The 24,800-nt window shown below is 36.2% G+C and overlaps 1 protein-coding gene across 3 annotated transcripts in view; it reads left to right on the forward strand.

The window, feature by feature from the left end:
- The window catches only part of PKN2 (protein kinase N2), a 164,895-nt gene that overhangs the window by 65,008 nt on the left and 75,087 nt on the right, over positions 1 to 24,800 (forward strand). For all 3 annotated transcript variants that reach the window (XM_024743555.1, XM_024743553.1, XM_024743554.1), the window contains exons 7-8: positions 22,255 to 22,440; positions 23,415 to 23,524. In XM_024743555.1, coding sequence (XP_024599323.1) covers positions 22,255 to 22,440; positions 23,415 to 23,524 — 296 coding nt within the window. The remainder of the gene's footprint in view (positions 1 to 22,254; positions 22,441 to 23,414; positions 23,525 to 24,800) is intronic.

Consider the following 24,800-nt stretch of genomic DNA (forward strand, 5'->3'; position numbering starts at 1 on the left):
CTGTTAAGTGCATATATGTTTATAATTTTTATATCTGCTAAATGTATTGACTATTTTATCAAAATATAATATCCTTTTTCTCCTGTAACAATTTTGGATTTAAAGTATTTTGTCTGATGTTAGAGTACCCACTCCAGGTCTTACTTACAGCTTACTGTTTACATGAATATCTTTTTCTATTCATTCTCATTCAGTTGATTGTGTCTTTGGATCTAAAATGAGTCTCTTTTGGACAGCATATAATTGGATCATAGTTTGGGTTTATTTATGTATTTTAATCCATTCTGCCATTCTCTGCCTTTAATTTGAGCAGTATGTGTTTAAGATAATTACTGATAAAGTGTAATGCAATTCTGACGCTGACTCCCCAGAGTTAGGTCAAATTTCATAGGTTAATGGCACAGTCCCCCACAAGACTGTCCTCATTTCAGACACAAGCTGCCAGGTTGGAGTTTCCCCAAACACTCACACTTCTGACCAACTGGCTGCAAACTCAGGGGTTCCTACTACCACCTCATGCTCAGTAATTCCATAGAACAACTCACAGAACTCAGGAAAGCTCTGTATTTACAGTTACAGTTTTCTTATAAAGGCTACAAATTAGGACCAAAGAAGAGACACTTAGGGAGAGATCTGGCAGGGTACCTAAAGTTTCCTTGCTTTCAGCATGCAGCACCCTCTCAGAACATCAATTTGTGTCCCCAGCCAGGAGTCTTACTTTAGCTGTGAGTATTCAGAATTTTTTTTGTGGCTTTATTACATAGGAGTGATTGAATCATTGGCCACTTTGATTGAAGTCAATCTCCAGCCCCCAACCTTTTTCTGAAAGACCAAAGGTCAGGTTGATATGTGGCTCAAAGCATGAGCCCTCTAACTATGTAGTTGGTCTTTATGGTATAGCCAGCGCCCATTCTGGAACTGTGTATGGGCCTACCGAGAGTCACTTTGTTAGCATAAACCCACATGTGGTCTGAGGAGTCCACCGTGAATAAGAAAGATGCTGCTATTACTAGGGAAATTGCAAGGATTTAAAAGCTCCCTCTTAAGAACCAGGGAAATAAACCAGCCAAATTCATTATTATAGAACAAAGAAGCTTACATCAGCCGTTTTGCTAATTGTTTTCTGTAAGTCTTAATCTTTTTTTTCCTGAATTCTTTTGCTTTCTTTTGTGTTTGATTGAATTTTTCTAGTTTACCTTTTTTATTCTCTCCTTGTTTCCTTTTCTCTGTGTGTGTGTGTGTGTGTGTGTGTGTGTGTATTTTTTTTTCAAATCTTTATTCACAATACCGTGTTAGTTTCTTTTGCACAACAAAGTGAATCAGCCACATGCATACATGTGTCCCCATATCCCCTCCCTCTTGAGCCTCCCTCCCATCCTCCCTATTCCACCCGTCTAGGTCATTGCAAACCACTGAGTCGATCTCCCTGTGCTATGCTGCTGCTTCCCACCAGCCAACTATTTTACATCCGGTAGTGTATATATGTTGATGCTACTCTCACTTCATCCCAGCTTTGCCCTCCCACCCTATGTCATCAAGTCCATTCTCTATGTCTACCTCTTTATTCTTGCCCTGCAACTAGATTCATCAGTACCATTTTTTTTTCTTTTTAGATTCCATAGATATGCATTAGCATATGTTATTTGTTTTTCTCTTTCTGACTTATTTCACTCTGTATGACAGACTCTAGGTCCATCCACCTCACTACATATAACTCAATTTTGTTTCTTTTTATGGCTGAGTAATACTCCATTATATATATGTGCCCGATCTTCTTTATCCATTCATCTGTTGATAGACATTTAGGTTGGTTCCATGTCTTGGCTGTTGTAAATAGTGCTGCAGTGAACATTGTGGTATATGTCTCTTTGAATTATGGTTTTCTCAGGGTATATGTCCAGTAGTGGGATTGCTGTGTCATATGGTACTTCTATTTTTAGTTTCTTAAGGAACCTCCATACTGTTCTCCATAGTGGCTGTATCAATTTACATTCCCACCAACAGTGCAGAAGGGTTCTCTTTTCACCACACCCTTTCCAGCATTTATTGCTTCTAGCTTTTTGTTTTGTTTTGTTTTGTTTTGTTTGCGGTACACGGGCCTCTCACTGTTGTGTCCTCTCCCATTGTGGATCACAGGCTCTGGACACGCAGGCTCAGTGGCCATGGCTCACAGGCCTAGCCGCTCCGCGGCATGTGGGATCTTCTCAGACCAGAGCACAAACCCATGTCCCCTGCATCGGCAGGCGGACTCTCAACCACTGTGCCACCAGGGAAGCCCGCTTCTAGCTTTTTTGATAATGGCCATTCTGACTGCTGGTTGGTGACACCTCATTGTAGTTTTGATTTTCATTTCTCTAATAATTAGTGGTATTAAGCATCTTTTCATGTGCCTCTTGGCCATCTGTATGTCTTCCTTGGTGAAATATGTATTTAGCTCTTCTGTCCATTTTTAAATTGGATTGTTTGTTTTTTTGATATTGAGCTCCATTAGCTGCTTGTATATTTTGGAGATTAATCCTTTGTCTGTTGTTTCATTTGCAAATATTTCTCCCATTCTGAAGGTTGTCTTTTTGTCTTATTTATGGTTTTCTTTACTAGGGATTGTATCAAATCTGTAGATTGCTTTGGGCAGTATAGTCATTTTCACAGTATTGATTTTTCCAGTCCAAGAACATGATGTATTTCTCCATCTGTTTGTGTCATATTTGATTTCTTTCATCAGTGTTTTATAGTTTTCTGAGTACAAGTCTTTCTCCTCCCTAGGCAGGTTTATTCCTAGGTATTTCATTCATTTTGTTTCAGTGGTAAATGGAAGTGTTTCTTTAATTTCTCTTTCTGATTTTTCATTGCTGGTGTATAGGAATGCCAGAGATTTCTGTGCATTAATTTTGTGTTCTGCAACCTTACCAAATTCATTGATTAGTTCTAGTAGTTTTCTGGTGGCATCTTTAGGATCTTCTATGTATAGTATGTCATCGGCAAATGGTGACAGTTTTACTTCTTCTTTTCCAATTTTTGTTCCTTTTATTTCTTTTTCTTCTCTGATTGCTGTGGCTAGGACTTCTAAAACTATGCTGAATAAGAGTGGTGAGAGTGGACATCCTTGTCTTGTTCCTGATCCTAGTGGAAATGCTTTCAGTTTTTCACCATTGAGAATGATGCTTGCTGTGGGTTTGTCATATATGACCTTTATTTTGTTGAGGTACATTCTCCCAATGCCCATTTTCTGGAGAGTTTTTATCATAAATGAGTGTTGAATTTTGTCAAAAGCTTTTTGTGCATCCATTGAGATGATCATATGTTTTTTATTCCTTAATTTGTTAATGTGGTATATAACATTGATTGATTTGCATATATTGAAGAATCCTTGCATCCCTGGGATAAATTCCACTTGATCATGGTGTATGATCCTTTTAATGTGCTGTTGGATTCTTTTTTTTTTAAGTGGCAGTAAAAAATATATGTGGTCAACATTGTTACTTTCGTTTGCAAATAAAAGAGTTGGGATGTATAGAAACCTGTACTTAACTTTTTATCAAGAGTACTTATCATCAGATTACTCCCATCCAGGCTTCTGCAGGTCTGGAATTTTCTTTCCACTGGATAGGAGTATGTGGTGGGAATTCCAGTTAACATTTTTATTGAAAAAAAAAAAAAAAGAATCAGCATAGTTAAGTTGTCTTAGTGTTAAGGATTTCTGTTTGCTAGTATTATGTTCATCAGTGATATTGGTCTATAATTTTATTTTTTTGTGATGTCTTTTTCTGGTTTTAGTATCAGTGTGATGGTGGCTTTGTAGAATGAATTTGGGCGTGTTCCTTCCTCTGCAATATTTTGGAAGAGTTTGAGAAGGATCAGTGTTAGCTGTTCTCTAAATGTTTGGTAGAATTCACCTGTGAAGCCATCTGGTCCTGGACTGTTGTTTGTTTGTTTTTGTTTTTGTTTTTTTTTTTTTGTGGTACGCGGGCTTCTCACTGTTGTGGCCTCTCCCATTGCGGAGCTCAGGCTCCGGACGTGCAGGCTCAGCGGCCATGGCTCACGGGCCCGGCCGCTCCGTGGCATGTGGGATCTTCCCAGACTGGGGCACGAACCTGTGTCCCTTGCATCGGCAGGCGGACTCCCAACCACTGTGCCACCAGGGAAGCCCTGGACTGTTGTTTGCTGGAAGATTTTTAATTACGGTTTCAATTTCATTACTTGTGATAGGTCTGTTTATATTTTCTAATTCTTCCTGGTTCAGTCGTAGAAAATTGTACATTCCTAAGAATTTGTCCATTTCTTCGTGGTTGTCCATTTTATTGGCATATAGTTGTTTGTAGCAGTCTCTTATAATCCTTTGTATTTCTGTGGTATCAGTTGTGAATTCTCCTTTTTCATTTCTAATTTTATTGGTTTGTGTCCTGTCTTTTTCTTCATGAGTCTGGCTAAGGGTTTATCAATTTTGTTTATCTTCTCAAAGAACCAGCTTTTAGTTTTATTGATTTTTGCTATTGTTTTATTCGTTTCTATTTCATTTATTTCTGCTCTGATCTTTATGATTTCTTTCCTTCTACTGACTTTGGGTTTTCTTTGTTCTTCTTTCTCTAGCTGTTTTAAGTGTAGGGTTAGATTGTTTGAGATTTTCCTTGTTTACTAAGGTGAGATCGAATTGCTATATAAACTTCCCTCTTAGAACTAACTGCTTTTGCTGTGTCCCATAAGTTTTGGGTCATCATGTTTTCGTTGTCATTTGTTTCTATGCATTTTTAAATTTATTCTTTGATTTCTTTGGTGATCTCTTGGTTATTTATTAGCGCACTGTTTAGCCTCCATATATTTGTGTTTTTTACAGGGTTTTTTTCCTGTAATTGATTTCCAATCTCATAGTACTGTGGTCAGAAAAGATGCTTGGTATGATTTCAATTTTCTTAAATTTTCCGAGGCTTGATTTGTGACCCAAGATGTGATCTGTCCTGGAAAATGTTCCATGTTCACTGGAGAAGAAAGTGTATTCTGCCACTTTTGGGTGGAATGTTCTATAAATATCAATTAAATCCACCTGGTCTATTGTGTCATTTAAAGCTTGTGTTTCCTTATTTATTTTCTGTTTGGATGATCTGTCCATTGGTGTAAGTGGGGTGTTAAAGTACCCTGCTGTTATTGTGTTACTGTCGATTTCTCCTTTCGTGGTTGTTAGCATTTGCCTTATGTATTGAGGTGCTCCTATGTTGGGTACATAAACATTTATAATTTTTATATCTTCTTCTTGGATTTATCCTTTGATCTTTATGTAGTGTCCTTCCTTTTCTCTTGTAACAGTCTTTATCTTAAAGTCTATTTTATCTAATATGAGTATTGCTTTCTCTCTCAAAAGCTTTTGACTTCTCCATCGAATCTGAATGAGATCCTTGCTGGGTAGAGTAATCTTGGTTGTAGGCTTTTTCTCTTTCATCACTTTAAGTGTATCATGCCCGTCCCTTCTGGCCTGCAGAGTTTCCACTGAAAAATCAGCTGATAACCTTTTGGGGATTCCTTGTATATGTTATTTGTTTTTCTTCCCTTGCTGCTTTTAATATTTTTTCTTTGAATTTAATTTTTGTTAGTTTGATTAATATGTGTCTTGGTGTGTTTTTCCTAGGGTTTATCTTGTATGGGACTCTCTGTGCTTCCTGGACTTGGGTGACTATTTCCTTTCCCATGTTAGGGAAGTTTTCCACTATAATCTCTTCAAATACTTTCTCAGACCCTTTCTTTTTCTTTTCTTCTTCTGGGACCCCTATAATTCGAATGTTGGTGCATTTAATGTTGTCCCAGAGGTCTCTGATACTGTCTTCAAGTTTTTTCATTTCTTTTCTTTATTCTGCTCCTTGGTAGTTATTTCAACTGTTTTGTCTTCCAGCTCACTTATTTGTTCTTCTGCCTCCGTTATTCTGTTACTGATTCCTTCTAATGTATTTTTCATTTCAGTTATTGTGTTATTCATCTCTGTGTGTTTGTTGTTTAGCTCTTCTAGATCTTTGTTAAACATTTCTTGTAGTTTCTCAATCCATGCCTCCATTCTATTTCTAAGATTCTGGATCATCTTTACTATCATTACTCTGAATTCTTTTTCGGGTAGGTTGCTTATTTTCTCTTAATTTATTTGGTCTTGTAGGTTTTTACCTTACTCCTTCATTTGTGACACATTTTTTTGGCATCTCCTTTTTTTATTATTATTAGTGGGATTGTGTTCCTGTCTTACTGGTTATTTGGCCTGAGGCTTCCAACACTGGAGTAGGCTATTGGGTAGAGCCAGGTCTTGGTGTTGAGATGAGGATCTCTATGAGACCTCACTCTGATGAATATGCCCTGGTGTCTGAGGTTCTCTGTTAGTCCAGTGGTTTGGACTCAGAGCTCCCACTGCAGGAGCTTCCACTCGACCCTGGGCTCGCAAATCAAGATCCTGCAAGCTGTGTGGGGTGGCAAAGAAAAAAAAAAGTAAAAAATAAATTAAACTATGAAACTTACAGATATGTTATTAGAAAGAATGTAAAAATAAAAATATAGATGAATCAACACCCAGAAGGTACATCAGTACCACAATCATAAAAAAGAGGAGGAGAAAAAAGAAAAAAAAAAGTAAAAAATAAATTAAACTATGAAACTTACAGATATGTTATTAGAAAGAATGTAAAAATAAAAATATAGATGAATCAACACCCAGAAGGTACATCAGTACCACAATCATAAAAAAGAGGAGGAGGGAAAAGAAATGAAAAAAGGGGTGGGGGGCGTGGGAGGCCTTGGCTGTGGAGAGTGGGGCCTAGGCAAGGGTGAGGTTTGGGCAGTGGGTGGGGCCAATACTCAGGACCCAAAGGGCTAGAAAAGGCCCTGGGGGCTGTGGGGGGTGGAGCTTAGGCTCAAGGAACAGAAGGGGCACAGGTATGTCCCCCACCCCTGGCCTCAGAGGTCAGGGAACCTCACCTGGGAGCCCAACAGGCTTCCTGCTCGAGTGGGCAGGACAAACGCCCTCTCCTCTCCTGCTCCTCCAGTCTGGGGTCTGGGAGGGCCCCTCCCGCTTGCCTCTCCTGATCACCCCATCCTCCCTCCTATGCCCCCAAGGACCCACATAGCCTGGAGAGGCCCTGGAGGGCAGGTGATCGGCCTGGGAGTTCAGCAGGCTCCCCAAACCTGAGTGGGCTGGCCAATTGCCCTCCCTCTTCTCCCGCTCCTTCCAAAGGGCACCTCCTGCCTTCCTTTCCTTTTCTCCCCTTGGCCTCCTTCCTATGCCCCCAAGGACCCAGGCAACCTGGAGGGGGCTTTGAGGGCAGGGGATTGGCCTGGGAGCTCAGTAGGCTCCCTGGGCCCCAGTGGGCAGGGCAATCGCCCTCCTCCCCTCACCCACTCCTCCCAGGGTGCCCCTCCCACCTGCCTCTCCTAATCTACCCAGCCTCCTTCCTATGCCCGCAGGACCCACGTTGCCTGTGTGGGGCTTTGGAGGTGGGGGAACCAGCCTGCCTCTCCTGATCTACCCAGCCTCAGGAGGGCTGATCTTGTCTGGCCTCCACTTCTTCTCTCCACTTGGTCCCCCTACGTCCTACTGGTTCACTCTGGGGTTCCTCGCATGTCCTTGGGGGTCAGAGTCCCCCACCAGCGACTGGCAGGCTCCCTAGTTGTGGGAAGATGCTAACTCTGTGTCTTCCCACAATGCCATCTTGACTTCTTCCCCCTTTTCTGTATATTTTTAAATTACTTTCTTAGTGGTTACTCTAATGGTTACAGTTAACAACCTAAATTTATCACAGTAGCCTACAAAAGCTCTGCTCCTATACAGCTGTGCCTCCCCATCGTTATATTTTTGTTGACACAGATTATGTCTTTATACATTGTGTGCCCTTTATATTATATTATTATATATTAGATTATAATCATTGTTGTATGCATTTGTTTTTTAAGTCATACAGGAAACAAAGTTACAAATTGAAAATATAGTAATACTGGCTTTTTAATTTACCTATATAGTTAGTTTTACTGGTGTTATTTTTTCTGTGATTTCAAGTTACTGTCTAGTGTCCTGTCATTTCAATCTGGATGACTTGTTTTAGCATTTCTTCTAAGAAGGTCTACTAGTGATAAGCTCCCTTAACTTTTGCTTATTTGGGAATCGCTTATTTTCTTCATTTTTGAAGGTTAGTTTTGCATATATAGAATTCGTTGACAAGCTTTTTTCTTTCAGCATTCTAAAAATTTCCTCCCAGTCCCTCCAGGCCTTTATGCTGTCTGATGAAGAATCAACTTTTAAACTTATTGAGGATTCTTTCTAAGTGACGAGTTGCTTCTCTCTTGCTGCTTTCAATATTCCCTTTTGTCTTTGGTTTTCACAATTTGATTATAATGCATCTCAGAATGGTAATTTCTTTTGAGTTTTTTTACTTGGATTCTTTGAGCTTCTTGATGTGCAGATTCATGTCATTAATCAAATTTGGGAAGTTTTCTGCCATCATTTCTTCACATATTCTTTCTGCCATTTTCCCTCTTCTCTCCTTCTGAGATCCCCATAATGTGTATTTTTGTAGTCTTTATGGTATCCCAGAAATCGCCTAGTCTCTGGGTTTTTTGTTTATTTGTTTGTGTAGAACAAATGTTTATTGATGTACAGACATTTTGAGGGGGGCTCAGAGACAGATGTAAACACAGAAACAAGCATCAGCTTTCATGAATATCAAATATTATGAAGCAGAGACAAGCAGCAGAACTCAGGGAGTCCTCCCACCAGCAACCTCCCACGAGCTTGTTCATAAACATGAACACCAAGATCTCTCCCAAAACCTAGCTTTAGTAGAGCTCAAAGAGAAGTTCTCATAAAGTCTCTTAGCATATTAAGCCAGGTATCAAATTGGTTAGGTCGATTGCAAATCATTTTTAAGTCTTTTGAGTTTTACCTTCTGTTTGCTTTGCTTTGTCTTGTTTTTAATTAGTAGCATACACATTTAGTTTTATGTCTTACTGATCAACTTACTCTTTTATCGTTATAAATGTTTCCTTTTATCTCTGAAAATAGACTTATAGTTTACTTTGTCTGATATTAGTAGAGCCATACTATCCTTTTTATGCCTAAGGTTAACCTAATGAAGTTTTCCATCCTTTTATTTTCAACCTGTTTGTTCTTTTCTACTTCAAGTGATATATTTTATGTACATCATATAGATGTCTCTTTTTATCTAACCTGAAAATCTAATTGAAGTTGTTAGTCTTATATTTTTTAACAGCTTTATTTGTATACATAAACTGCACGTATCTGATATGTACAATTTGATAACTTTTGTCATATCAACCCTCAAAAGTTTCCATGTACCCTTTATAAACTGTCCTTTTAATATTATTTTTGATATTTATTTAACTCTACAATCTTGATGTTTGAATTGCATTTACTCTTTTTTCTCTGTTCATCCTTTCCCTCTCTTTGTAGTTGTTTTTGAAGCAAATAGTTCCATTATTCCTTTTCATGTCCCATAGCAGTGTTTTAATTACGCCTGTGCATGTGTGTGGTGTGTTTATTGCTTACTTTAGAGATTCAAGTATGCATATTGAACTTATTGCAGTCTGTGATCACAGTGTACTCTCTTACTTCCAAATCTGTTTAAAAATTTTATGGAGAAATATTTGCAAATTCTTCCACTTCACCCTGTTTATCCTCATTGTAATATATTTTACTTCTACCTGTGCCTTAATCTACAGCTGACCCTTGAACAACACTGGGGTTAGGAGCACCAACCTTCTGTGCAGTCACAAATCTGTATATAACTTCACAGTCAGCCCTCCATGTCTGTGGACTCAACCAGCTGTGGATCATACAGTACTGTATTTATGTATGTAGTGAAAAAAAATTCACATATAAGTGGACCTGCACAGTTCAAACCCATGTTGTTCAAGGTTCCACTGTACATCTTCTAGTGTTGTTTTTACTTAAAGAGCTAAGAACTTTAAGGATATACATGATCTGTGGTTAATTGAATCTGTGAGTGTGGGATTACAGATATGGAGAACCTACTGTTAAGTTACATGTGGATTTTCGACTGCAAGAAGGGTCAGTTCCCCTAACCCCCACATTGTTCAAGGGTCAACTCTAATTTACTTCGTTACAAAGTATTTTTTCAAAAACAAAACATTGTTCTTTATATCTAATGGCTCACTTATCCTTACTGTTATTCTTCACTTATTCTTGTTGTACTTGAGATTTCCTGTTAGAATTTTCCTTTAGCCCTTAGCCATTTCTTTTAGCATTTATTGTAGTGAAGATGTGGTAGAGTCTAATTTTTCCACTTTTTTCTTGTTTATTTCATCTTCATTTTTAAAGAATATTGTCGGTAGAAAACCTTTATAGTTGTTTTTTTCCTTTCAGCTCTTTAAAAATGTGATTTCATTGTCTTCTAGCTTTCCTCTTTGTATTGGGCTGGCCAAAAGTTTTGTTTGTTTTTTTCCGTAAGATGGCTCTAGTAGCACTTAGTTGTCGTTAACTTCATTCAAAACAATTTTGTTAGATTGTATGTGCAGCTGTTATATCAGCCTGCATTTTAAAAACGACTTATCAAAATTGGTGAATTTTTGTGTAGCCATTTTAATATTGAAGATGGAAGAAAAAACAACATTTTTGGCATATTATCCTTTATTATTTCAAGAAAGGTTAAAACGCAACTGAAATGCCAGTGCAGTGTATGGAGAACGTGCTGTGACTGATGAAACATGTCAAAAGTGGTCTGCAAAATTTCATGCTGGAGATTTCTCACTGGATGATGCTCCATGGTCAGGTAGACCAGTTGAAGTTGATAGCGATCAAATCGAGACATTAATTGAGAAGAATCAACGTTATACCACATGGGAGATACCCAACATACTCAAAGTAACCAAATAAAGTGTTGACAATCATTTGCACCAGCTTGGTTATGTGAATTGCTTTGATGTTTGGGTTCCACATAAGTTAAACAAAAAAACCCTTCTTGACCATATTTCTGCCTGCAATTCTCTACTTAAACATAATGAAAGTGTTCCGTGTTTAAAACAAATTGTGATGGGCGATGAAGAGTGGATATGTACAATAATGTGGAACAGAAGAGATCATGGGGCAAGCAAAATGAACCACTACCAACCACACCAAAGGCTAGTCTTCATCCAAAGAAGGTGATGTTGTATATATGGTAGGATTAGAAGGGAGTCCTCTATTATGAGCTCCTTTCAGAAAACAACGATTAATTCCAGCAAGTACTGCTCCAGTTAGACCAACTGAAAGCAGCACTTGATGGAAAGTGTCCAGAATTAGTCAACAGAAAACACCATAATCTTCCATCAGGATAATGCAAGACCGCATGTTTCTTTGATGACCAGGCAGAAACTGTTACAGCTTGGCTGGGAAGTTCTGATTCATCTGCCGTATTCACCAGATGTTGCACCTTCTTCATATTTCCATTTATTTAGGTCTTCACAAAATTCTCTTAATGGAAAGAAATTTCAATTCCCTGGAAGACTGTAAAAGGTACCTGGAACAGTTCTTTGCTCAAAAAGATAAAACATTTTGGGAAGATGGAATTATGAAGTTGCCTGAAAAATGGCAGAAGGTAGTGGAACAAAAGGGTGAATATGTTGTTCAATAAAGTTCTTGGTGAAAGTGTGAAATGTGTCTTTTATTTTTATTTAAAAACCGAAGGCACTTTTTGGCCAACCCAATATTATGAGAAGTCAGCTGTAGTTCCTATCAATGTTTCCCTTCATGTAATGTCCCTCATTCCCCAATTATTGAAGTAACATAGAATTACATTGAATTTTTCTTCATTTTTTTTTCTTTCTGTTCCTAAGACTGGATACTTCAGTTCAACTATCTTTAAGTTTTCTTATTCTTCTGGATGCTCAAATCTGCTGTTGAACATCTCTAGTAAACTTTTAAAATTCCAGTTAGCGTACTTTTCAACTCCAGGATTTCTATTTGGTTCTTATTTATAAATTCTCTATCTTTATTAATATTCCCTATTTGTTGAAATACCATTCTCTCTTTTTCCTTTTAGTTTCTTTTAGGTCTTTGACCACATATAAGCTTTGACCATATGTAAGACAGTGGGTATAGAGTCTTTGTCTAGTAAATCCAATGTCTTCCTGACAGATGGTTTCTGTGAATTTCTGCTTTTCTTGTGAATTGGCCATACTCTCTTATTTCTGTGCTTGCCTCATAATTTTTTATTGAAAGCTGGATATGGTGAGTATTATAATGTGTAACTGGAAGATACTCCCCTTTTCTATAATTTCTTATTGCTGTTTGAAACAGGGTGTAGTTGTTTAGTGACTTTATTGGCTAAAGACTGTATTTTTTATCATGTGTGGTCACTGAAGTCTCCATTAAGTTAGTGGTCAACTAGTGTTTTGACAGACTTTTTTTTTTTTTTCTTTAATTGGAGTATAATTGCTTTACAATGTTGTGTTAGTTTCTGCTGTAAAACAAAGTGAATCAGCTATATGTATACATATTTCCGCTCACTCTTGGACCTCCCTTCCCCCCTTCCCCCCATCCCACCCATCTAGGTCATCACAGAGCACTGAACTGAGCTTCCTGTGCTATACTGCAGGTCCCCACTAGCTATCTGTTTTACCCATGGTAGTGTATTTATGTCAAGCCTCATCTCCCAATTCATCCCACCTTCCCCTTCCCCCTCTGTGTCCACACGTCCATTCTCTATGTCTGCATCTCTATTTCTGCCTTGCAGAAATATATTCATCTGTACCATTTTTCTATGTTCCACATATATGCATTAATATACGATATTTGTTTTTCTCTTTCCGACTGACTTTACTCTGTATGACAGACTCTGGGTCCATCCACATCTCTACAAATGACCCAATTTGGTTCCTTTTGATGGCTGAGTAATATTCCATTGTATATATGTACCACATCTTTATCCATTCATCTGTTGATGGGCATTTAGGTTGTTTCTGTGTCCTGGCTATTGTAAATAGTGCTGCAATGAACATTGGGGTACATGTATCTTTCTGAATTGTGGTTTTCTCAGGGTATATGCCCAGTAGTGGGATTGCTGGGTCATATGGTAGTTCTATTTTTAGTTTTTTAAGGGACCTCCATGCTGTTCTCCATAGTGGCTGGCTGTATCAATTTACATTCCCGCCAATAATGCAAGAGGGTTCCCTTTTCTCCGCACCCTCTCCAGCATTTATTGTTTGTAGATTTTTTGGTGATGGCCATTCTGACCAATGTGAGGTGATACCTTATTGTAGTTTTGACTTGCATTTCTCTAATAATTAGTGATGTTGAGCATCTGTCTATTCATGTGCCTCTTGGCCATCTGTATGTTTTCTTTGGAGAAATGTCTATTTAGGTCTTCTGCCCATTTTTTGATTGCGTTGCTTGTTTTTCTTGATATTGAGCTGCACGAGCTGTTTGTATATTTTGGAGATTAATCCTTTGTCAGTTGCTTCATTTGCAAATATTTTCTCCCATTCTGAGGGTTGTCTTTTCATCTTGTTTATGGTTTCCTTTGCTGTGCAAAAGCTTTTAAGTTTAATTAGGTCTCATTTGTTTATTTTTATTTTCATTACTCTAGGAGGTGGGTCAAAAAAGATCTTGCTGTGATTTGAGTGTTTCAAACACCTCAAAACACTTCAAAGAGTGTTTTTCCTGTGTTTTCCTCTAAGAGTTTTATAGTTTCCAGCCTTACATTTAGGTCTTTAATCCATTTTGAGTTTATTTTTGTGTATGGTGTTAGGTAGTGTTCTAATTTCATTCTTTTACATGTAGCTATCCAGTTTCCCCAACACCACTTATTGAAGAGACTGTCTTTTCTCCATTGTATAGTCTTGCCTCCTTTGTCACAGATTAGGTGACCATGGGTGTGTGGGTTTATCTCTGGATTTTCTATCCTGTACCATTGATCTATATTTCTGTTTCTGTACCAGTACCATACTGTCTTGATTACTATACTTGTAGCATAGGCTGAAGTCAGGGAGCCTGATTCCTCCAGCTCCGTTTTTCTTTCTCAAGATTGCTTTGGCTATTCGGGGTCTTTTGTGTTTCCATACAAATTGTAAAATTGTTTGTTCTAGTTCTGGGGAAAATGCCCCTGGTAATTTCATAGGGATTGCATTGACTCTGTAGATTGCTCTGGGTAGTGTAATAATTTTCACAGTATTGATTCTTCCAATCCAAGAACATGGTATATCTCTCCATCTATTTGTATCATCTTTAATTTCTTTCATCAGTGTTTTATAGTTTTCCGAGTACAGGTCTTTTGCCTCCTTAGGTAGGTTTATTCCTAGGTATTTTATTATTTTTGTTGTGATGGTAAATGGGATTGTTTCCATAATTTCTCTTTCTGATCTTTCATTGTTAATGTATCGGAATGCAAGAGATTTCTTGCCTTAATTTTGTATCCTGCAGCTTTACCAAATTCATGGATTAGCTCTAGTTTTCTGGTGGCATCTTTAGGATTTTCTATGTATAGTATCACGTCATCTGCAAACAGTCACAGTTTTACTTCTTTTCTAATATGTATTCCTTTTTCTTCTCTGATTGCTGTGGCTAGGACTTCCAAATGCCTGCAAGCAGAAAGAAAATTTGCCATGTTTGCAGCTGAATTCTGTGTTTGTGTGCCAAGGCATACCTTCAACATTCACCCAGGCATTTTGTAACTCTGCCTTTGCTTGCACAGAGCTTGAAGATCTGCCAGATGTGAGAGCTTAGGACCTTTTCAGATCTCTTCTGAGGATGTCTCCTTTTGCATCTAGCCTTCTGGTTTTCCAGTAACACGTGGAAACATTGCAAAGCTCTTATTCCTTAAAACAGTTTACTCCCTAGCTTTTCGCCAAGACTCTAGGATGTCTGTTAAACAATATAGACAACTGATATCCTTTGCTCCTGGCTTCAGTGGTTGTTTCATTTGCCTTTAAATGCCCTCCACTTAGCTATTTCTCTGTCCTGAGAGATTTCTTAGGTGAAAAGAAGGTAAACCCTTTCTGTTAGTCCTTCAGGGAGCCTTCAGAGAGGTCAAAGCAGGCATCCACAGTTCTTTGAGTATGAAGTCTTCTCTGCTCCCTCTGGCACTGGGACCCTGTACCAGGAATGCAGCCTGCTATCTTCAGGACTATCACCAAACCATTAGGGGTGGGGGGGGGAGGAGGGATGAAGCAAAGATAAATTAAAATTCCAGAGAGCTCTCCTACCAAGTATTCATTGCATTTTTTGATCAAGCATTTGTTTGGTTGCAGTAAACCTTTGTTTCCCAGATTTTTGTTAAAGTTGATTATAAGTAGTTTCCCAGTTTTGTTTGTTTGTCTTCCTGTGTTTCTGTGGAGAAACTGCCTTTGGAGTTTGCAACTCTACCATTTTCTTACCATTACCTACAAAGGTTTTTATGGCCCATGTGAATGTGGCATATTTTTGATACACAGGCCTCCCTCTTCTCCAGGAATCCTTAAATTATCTTATCAATATGACTGTCAGAGAGGGCTTTACCTTAAAAACAATTGTCATTAAATATTTTGAGGATATGAAAGTGTTCTTCAGAATTGCATAGCATACTATCACATTTTAGTACTTTTGGGTATCATTAATCAGCTTTATATTATAGCAGACTTTTACATTCAACCTTGAAGGAGAAATTTACAGTTGAACAATGCTGTTGCCACTATTAAGATCAGTTTAAATCTGCAGTTACCAAATTGAGTTCCTAAATCTGAGGTACCCTGGGATGCCAAAATGAATTCACGAGGGTACAACAGGATATTTTAAGTTTTTGAGTATTACTTCACTTCCTACCATCACCATTAATCTACTGGCTTCAAGGTAGTTGGAGTTTCAGCATTAGGTCGAATGACATGCCTTCTGATTATGTCACATATTGATGAAGCTGGGTGTTCCTGGTTTTTCCTTCACTGCTATAATGATAAATACTATGGGAAATCAATGTGGAATAGAAGATAGGGTGGCACTTTCAAATCTAATCCCAAAGTTTGATAAGTTACACAGTGCCCAATAGATACACACATCTCATTAGGAAGTGATCATGGTTATTTAAGAATGAAATAAGATTACTTTTTTCTTTCAAATTACGTGTATTATTTTTCAAATAGTTATTAATTTGTTTCAATATCTTATGAAACAGAACTGTTAGGTACATTGTTCAGACTAGAAGCACAATGAAAAAATTTAGACATTAGGGTATCATGAAACAAGAAAGCTTCGGAACCTCTGTTCTAAAAATTCTCCATTGTATTTTGAATATTTATTATTTAAAGCATTTATCTTATGAGGTATTACCTCACACTCGTCAGAATGGCCATCATCCAAAAAATCCATAAGCAGTTAATGCTGGAGAGGGTGTGGAGAAAAAGGAACCCTCCTACATTGTTGGTGGGAATGTAAACTGGTACAGCCACTATGGAAAACAGTATGGAGGTTCCTTAAAAAACTGAAAATAGAGCTACCATATGATCCAGCGATCCCACTGCTGGGCATATATCTGGAGAAAACCATAATTCAAAAGATATATGCACCACAATATTCACTGCAGCACTATTTACAATAGCCAGGACATGGAAGGAACCTAAATGACCATCAACAGAGGAATGGATAAAGAAGATGTGGTCCATATGTACAGTGGAATATTACTCAGCCATAAAAAAGAACGAAGTAATGCCATTTGCAGTGACATGGATGGACCTAGAGATTGTCATATTGAGTGAAGTAAATCAGACAGAGAAAGACAAATAACATGATATTGCTTATATGAGGAATCTAAACAAAGGGTACAAATGAACTTATCTACCAAACAGAAATAGAGTTACAGACGTAGAAAACAAACTTATGGTTACTGGGGGAAAGGGGGAGTAGGGATAAATTGGCAGATTGGGACTGACATATACACACTACTATATATAAAATAGATAACTAATAAGGACCTACTGTATAGCACAGGGAACTCTACTCGGTACTCTATAATGGCCTATATGGGAAAAGAATCCAAAAAGAGTGGACGTATGTATATGTATAGCTGATTCATTTTGTTGTACACCTGAAATTAACACAACATTTTAAATCAACTGTACTCCAATTAAAAAAATAAGTAAATAAAATAAAATAAAGCATTTATGTTTCCAGCCACATCTTCTATAACTCCTACCATGAATCTTCTATTACAATTAATCTGGTTAGTGCAGAGTGCCTATTTAATGTCTTTGACTTATTATCCATTTCTTACTATTTTTTTTTTTAAATCAAAACTGGGATATAGACCTATGAAGACCTTGTCATCTACCTACATGTAATCTTAACCCCTATCACAAGATACTTTATACACTCAGTAGATATTTGGTAAATGTCATTTGATAATAAGGCAGGGACTGTACATCTAAGTTTCACCATCTTATGGCTCAGGGCTGAACATATTTTTAATATTCAAGAATTTCAGAATGATCCATTGGTTAAAATATGGTTGTTAAATAGTATTTTTAGAAAAGTAATAAAGCCACATTTTTGAAAATCAGCTGATATGGCTGGAAATTATTTTCCTTTTCTATTCTGGTTGGCTGCTCTTCCCAACTCTTTAACCTCTTTTTAGTTCTCTCTTTCCCTGTTCTTCATTCCCTTAATGAACTTTACTCATAGTGATGTAAATCACCAGTCTAAAAGTAAGTATATTATAATTCTTAAGATATTTTGGTGTTTTAAAAAACTCCTTTATCTACCAGACCTTAAATTAAATATGGAGTTAACTAGGAAGAGAAATAGTAGTGGTATTAATAAAGGATTAGACATGATAAAGGATTAGCATATAAGTAGTAGGAGTATTTACTGCCCTGAGTTTTTACTGTATGCTATTATTTGTGGTTTATCTCATTTATACTCTGGTTTCTTTTGTGGTTGTATGATTATAATACTAAAATTTGCAAATTACTTTGATAAAGTATAATTTAATTTTTAGTCCAAATTTTGAGACATATACTAGTTTTTATAAAAGAAGATTCCTCAGAATTAAAGAAAAGTTAATTGTACCAAGATGAAATACTGAATTAGTAAAATTGATATAAAACAGTTTTTCCAGAAAGTTAAAAGAAATAAAAAAGTATTTAGTTGTTCTAATGGAATTTTAGCTATTGCTTATGAATACAAACACTTAGTTTTTGGATTTGCTTGTTTTTAAAATTTCATATTATGGGTCATAAAAGTAAAAAATGTAATTTTAAGCCACTTCTTATATGGTTATATGCAATAGCAATTGTGTCACCTCATAAAAGAAAGAAACTTCTAGATACTTAATAAAGATCTTAAATCCCTCCAGGTTTTATTCTAAATGAAAGCAGGTGTTGAACATTGTCATCCCCTAATACATTGAAATTACTAAAATCTTTAATAAGCTATAAGCTAGCAGGGTTTGAAGTAGTAACCAGATGTTTACAGTTTTCCCAGGATGACTTTTACATCTGAGCATTTACAGTGGAAATGAACTAAGTTTGCTACCTTAACAACAACAAAAAAGCAAATAAAACACACAGGCACAAGTTGTTTCTTTTGAACCAGAATTGAAATGATTTCCGTTATACTTAATCTGCCTTAATACTTTACAGTAAGATAAGATTTCCATAGCCTAACCAAACATAAGATTGAAGTTTCCCCTCATGTTTAGAATCTTTATTGGGACATAATTTATACACTATAGTATATAAATTTTCACTGATTTTAAGTATAGTTTTAAATTTTCAGGAAATACATATACTTGAGCCACCATTATCAATATCCAGTTTTTAGAACATGTTTTATTGCACATATTTAAAGTGTATAATTTGACAAGTTTTGTCATCTATTTAAAGTCTTGAAACTGTTACCACAATCAAGATAATTATATCCATCATCCCCAAAAGTATCCTCATGTGCCTCTATGTAATCTCTCTTTCTTGCTCTTCTCATGCATTCCTTCCCCACACCTGTCCCCAGGCAATCACTGGCCTGTTTCTGTCACTAGATATTAGTTTTCACTTTGTAGAATTGTATATAAATTGAATCATACAGTGCATACTCTTTTTTTTGTTGGGGGTGGGAATCTGGCCGTTTCACTCTGAATAATTCTTTTGATATTTGTCTATGTTGCATGTATCAGTAGTTCTTTTCTGTTTATTATTGATAGTATTCAATTGTGTGAATATACCATAACTAGTTTATCCATTCACCTGTGATTGATACTTGGGTTGTTTCCATTCTGTACTTTTTTCAAATATAGCTGCTAATAAGATCCCTGTATAATTTTTGTGTAAACATAGATTTCACTGGGATAAATACTTAGGAATTGTGTGGATGGATCACATGGTAATTTGCTGATAATGGGTTCTTTATCCATTTTTATGTTTGAAAAAGCTTCATTTTTGAAAGAAATTTTCAGTAGACTTAGAATTTTAAGTTCATGGTTTGTTTCCTCAGTACTTTAAAGATATTGCTTCTCTGTCTTGCTTTCATTGTTTCTAATGAGAAATCTGCTGCTGTCCTAATCTTATATGTACATGTCATTTTTTCTGGCTGCTTTTAATACTTTCTCTTATTGTTTGTTTTGAGAAATTTGATTATGTTATGCTTTGGTGTAATTTACTTATTTTTCTTTTGCTCGGTGTTCATTGAACTTCTTGGATACTTCTTGGGTTTATAGTTTTCACTACATTAGGCAATTTTTCAGTCATTATTTTTTCAAATATATTTTCTGTTCCCTATCCTCTTTGCTTTTCATCAGGGACTTCAAGTACACATGTATTAGGCCACTAGAAGTTAAACTCACAGCTCACATATGTACTGGTTTTTTGTTGTTGTTTTTGCCCTCCAAATCTTTGCTTTCTGTCTTCTATTTTTGATCATTTCTGTTGCGCTAGCTTCAAGTTCAGTAGCCTCTACTTTTGCAATGTGTAATGTGCCACCAATCCCATCCAGTTTTGGGGTTTTTAAAAAAAATCTCAATGTTATTTTCATCTCTAGAAATTTGTTTTGTGTTTTTCTGACTTCTTCAGTGTCCCTGTTCAACTTTTTGAACAGATGGAATATATTTATAATAACTTTGTGAATGTGTGCTAATCCTAACATTTATATCAGTTTTGTATTGGTTTTCATTTGATTTTATTTTTTTAATGGGTCCCACTTTTCTGTTTCTTTGCTTCCCTGGTGTGATAGGCAGAATATTAAGAATGACCCCCAGAATCCCTCCCCCATGAATATGATGGGGTATCATTTCTGTGATAATATTCCATTACATGGCAAAGGAGATTTTTGCATATGTAATTTAGGTTACTAATCAGTTGACTTTGAGTTATCATAAAGGACAGTTATATGGGTGGGCTTAATAAAATCACATGAGCCCCTTAAAAGTAGAAAATTTTCTCTGGCCAGTGGCAGAAGGGGAAGTCAGATATGAATCATAAAAAGGATTTTATGTGCCATTGCTGGCATAGAGATGGGGGGACGGTCACATGACGAGGGATGCAGGTCCGCTCTAGAACTTGAAAACAGCCCCTGGCTGTCAGCCAGCAAGGAAATAGGATCCCTATTCTTACAGCTGCAGGAAACTAGATTCTGCCAATACCCTGAATGAGCTTAGAAGCAGATTCTTCTTTAGAACTTCCGGATAAGAGCCTAGCCTGGCAGATACAATGATTTCAGCCTTATGAGATCTTTGACAGAGAGTGCAGACCAGCCCACTCAAACTCTGGCCTACAAAACTGTTAGATAATAAATGAATGTTGTCTTAAGCCACTACATTTGTGATAATTGGTAATGCAGCAATAGAAAACAAATATACCTGATAATCTCTGATTAAATACCAGACATTTGGAATTTTAGCTTGTTAGGTGCTGGGTATTTTTGTATTCCTACAAATATTAAAAATATTACAAATATTTTTGAGCTTTGTTCTGGGTCATAGTTAGGTTACTTGGAAACAGTTTGATCTTTTTGGGTAATGCTTTTAAGATTTGTTATGTGGGACTAGAGCATCATTTAGTCTAAGGGTAACTATTCTCTACTCCTGGGGCAAGACTGAATACTTGGTCTGGAGAACCTTCTGCACATCTCAGGGATTCTATCTCTGGACAGCTGTATTTTTTCCTTTACTCTGCCTGTGAAATCTCGCCATCTCAGTCAGTTCAGCCTCAGTACTCTCAGTTCTGTCTCCTTAACTCAGGTAGTCCACTTGGCTCCACCTGAGTTCTCCCTCCCTGTGTTGTGTCCTAGATATTCTCAAGGTAGTAAGCAGTCTTAGGACTCTTCTCTCAGGGATCACTGTTCTTCATTGCCTGATGTCCCTTTCCTTTAACACTGTTTTTTTCATATTTTTTGTCTGATTTTTTTTTTTTTTTTGGTTGAGTTGAGATTAAATACAGACTTTTTTACTTTGTTGAAAGAGTCCTTTGGTTACTTTTAAATAATTAAAAAATTAAGTTTTAATTATTTAAGTTTAATGGGACAGCTTTTACCAGGAAATACTCTTTCTAAAGTGCTATACTATGGGCAGTATCTAAAATTTTAATACTGAGGCACCATTTTAAATTTTAATACACTAAGTCTAGCCCAAATGATGACAAAGCCATATCTCCAGATGCCTAAGCTCACAGTTCCTCATTTTCATTTGAACACTTTTAGTATGTATTTGCCTAAGGAAATTATAATTACTTTATGCTTAGATAATTATAGCCCATAATTATTTGACTAAACTATTAAAGTGAGAAGATAATGTTATTTTACATCTCAAATAGAACAGAACTCCATCTACTTATGCCAAAAAAAAAAAAACCCCTATAGTCCCTTTCTGTGTTAACTATATAACTATTAAACACAACTGTTATTTACATTGTCAGATTTCCTTGTTTCTAATTTCTTTATGTTTATTTTAGTAGGCATATTATTTAGTTTTATGTTTCCCCTCCCACATGTTTTATCCACATAGTTTTGTAATTTTTCCATGGAATTATAGAAATGAGTATTCAGATACACAGGAAGTTTAAGTAACTAGTTTTGTTCTATGCCCGACAGCTTTTGGCTGGTGCTGTTCTTTCTATACATTTTTTTATAGTTGTTTTAATTAATTAAGAATTTTTAATAGGTTTCTCTAAATAAAGCAGTAAAGATGATAGTTACCTCGAAGATGCTCTGAAAGAAGAGATTTTGTTATTTTAGCAGATATTTTTCCCCCCTATTTCTGAATAGGTAACAACAACATCATTTTATATGTTGAGTATTGATGTTTTCTTATTTGATATTTGTTCATGCTACAGGTACTTTGGAAGTTCGTCTAATGGGCTGTCAAGATATCCTAGAGAATGTCCCCGGACGGTCAAAAGCAGCATCGGTTGCACTACCTGGTTGGAGTCCAAGTGAAACCAGATCATCTTTCATGAGCAGAACGAGTAAAAGTAAAAGTGGAAGTAGTCGAAATCTCCTAAAAACCGATGACTTATCCAGTTCAGTAATCAAATTTTTTTATCAATCATATAACAAATTAAAGGGCCTATACAAAGGGCTGAGCAGTGGGGACAGAGAAGAGTGAGACGAGTTAGAGTTGGACAACAAACTTTAAAATTATGATTTCCATAATTTAAACTTAAAATGTCAAAAGCTATAATGACAGGAAAATTTAAAAGGCTACAAAATTTACCCTGCTGAAAATATGTTAGAAAACTGAATGACATATAACATTAATTCTTTTGGAATAATGAAATATTGAACATTACTCTTTATGTCAAACTCTTTGTGTCACATCTTGATTCTTTTAGTGGTATAATGACACCTCTAAACTAACGTTGAAATTTTGATAGCTAACCACTGAACTAAACATGTTTAACTAGGACTGGGTCCCAGAAGTAAACTGAAATGGGGCAGTGAGTAAAGGTGGTAAAGTAAAATGGGAGAGGTTTATGAAGTACTTTGGAGACACTGTAAAGTAATCATAAACTATGATGTAATTATACAACTGGTGGAAAAGGCATGTGACAATTCAACCTAGTACAGTATGTTTGTGCTTTCCTGTATCTAGAGAGAGACTTTAGGAAAAATGTGAAAATAAAAATTGTTTAAGGTAACAACATTAATAAATAGCAAATGTAGAGAGAGAAAAACTGGATGACTGATATTGACATATAAATATACACACACACCTGACAAACAATTACTGGTCACCTGTTAGTCCTTTCAGTTACATTTTAATATAAACAAAATAGTGATTACTATTTGTGTTTTTGTGAAACACAAAGGATAACTTGGGAGGGTCTAGTGGGAGTGTATATATAAAACTAGCCATTTAAGATTCAAAAGCTTCAGTAGTGAGTAAGAAAAACTTATTTTCAAAGGATCATAAGACTTTTGTTGATATTAAACAGTGGCATTTCTATTTTAAAGGTTTTAAAATATTTAAGCAAGTTTTAAATTGTAATTACAGATGATGTCTGTGCAGTTTTGAAGCTAGATAATACTGTGGTTGGCCAAACTAGCTGGAAACCCATTTCCAATCAGTCGTGGGACCAGAAGTTTACACTGGAACTAGACAGGGTAAGATGAGAAACTTTTTACTTGAATTTTCATTATATTTATAATTCATTTTTAATGTAAATCTTGTTTTAGAAGACTTTGGTAAGTTTTATTCTTAACAGCATATAAGAAGGACCTAGGTATTTTTGACATTTCTCATCTGATGAGGTATACATAAATCTACCTTATCAGATTGCTGCAGGAGTTTTCATTTGTGCAGTGATTTGAAAATGTATACTTTGTACTACCCTGAAAGATCAGCAATCAGGTGACATCTAATATTGAAATTTTTTTTATTTTAATAGTGTGCTCTCTGACAACTAAGGTGATTCTTCTGACTCACCACTTGTTGGTTATATTATCAAAGCTGGATTTGAAGTGAGCTATTGTGCTCAGACAACCATTCCTCCATGTATCTCAGTGGCTTTCATGAATAATGTGAGTGGCTAGAATGCAATCTGTAGCTGTAGAACCCAGCAGAAGTTAACTTGGTCCACAGTAGATTTAAATCCACGACGATAACTTTATTATTTAGATTCTAATCTATCTGTTGGGGTGTGGGAAGAAAATATTAAAACTTAATCATAATTTTATCTAAAAATAAGAAAGATATTAAGCTTTTGATCATTTAGTATTCAGATTGATGGTACATATGTCATTTTAAAAATTACATATATTGGGGTGGTGGTGGGGGTGGAATGAATTGGGAGGTTGGGATTGACATGTATACACTAATATGTATAAAATGGATGACTAATAAGAACCTGCTGTGTAAAAAACTAAAATAAAATTCAAATATAAAAAAATAAAATAAAAATTACATATATTAGTGAGAGCAGATTTGCAGTGCTTAATGATGATGTGAGGTGGCAATTACTGCTCTGGCCTCTACTTTTAAAATACTTTTTCCAGTTTATTTTTTTCTATCTCACAGCCAGTATCTTAATCAGGCCCTCATCATTGCTTTTCTTGGTTCACATACTGTGTCTGACACATAAATATTAAATGTACTTGAACAAAATGCTTAACTTTTTATGTATACCAGTTTCCTTATCTTTAATACTATCTACCTCACTGAAATGTGTGAGGATTAAATCCATGTAAAAATCTTAGGCTAGTGGTAGGAACTCAATTAATGTTGGCTATTTTTACTAAAGTAATTTAGTAACTAATCTCCATGTGTCTGAGAACCAGACTGATCTTCAAAGAATAATACTTTCATCTAGGCATTCATTCTCTAGTTTAGGATCATTCATTTAATTCATTAAAAATTATTATGAAATTATTTGTTCATTTA

This window comes from Neophocaena asiaeorientalis, unplaced genomic scaffold (assembly GCF_003031525.2).
Source record: "Neophocaena asiaeorientalis asiaeorientalis breed wild unplaced genomic scaffold, Neophocaena_asiaeorientalis_V1.1 scaffold317, whole genome shotgun sequence".
Taxonomy (NCBI): Eukaryota; Metazoa; Chordata; class Mammalia; order Artiodactyla; family Phocoenidae; genus Neophocaena; species Neophocaena asiaeorientalis.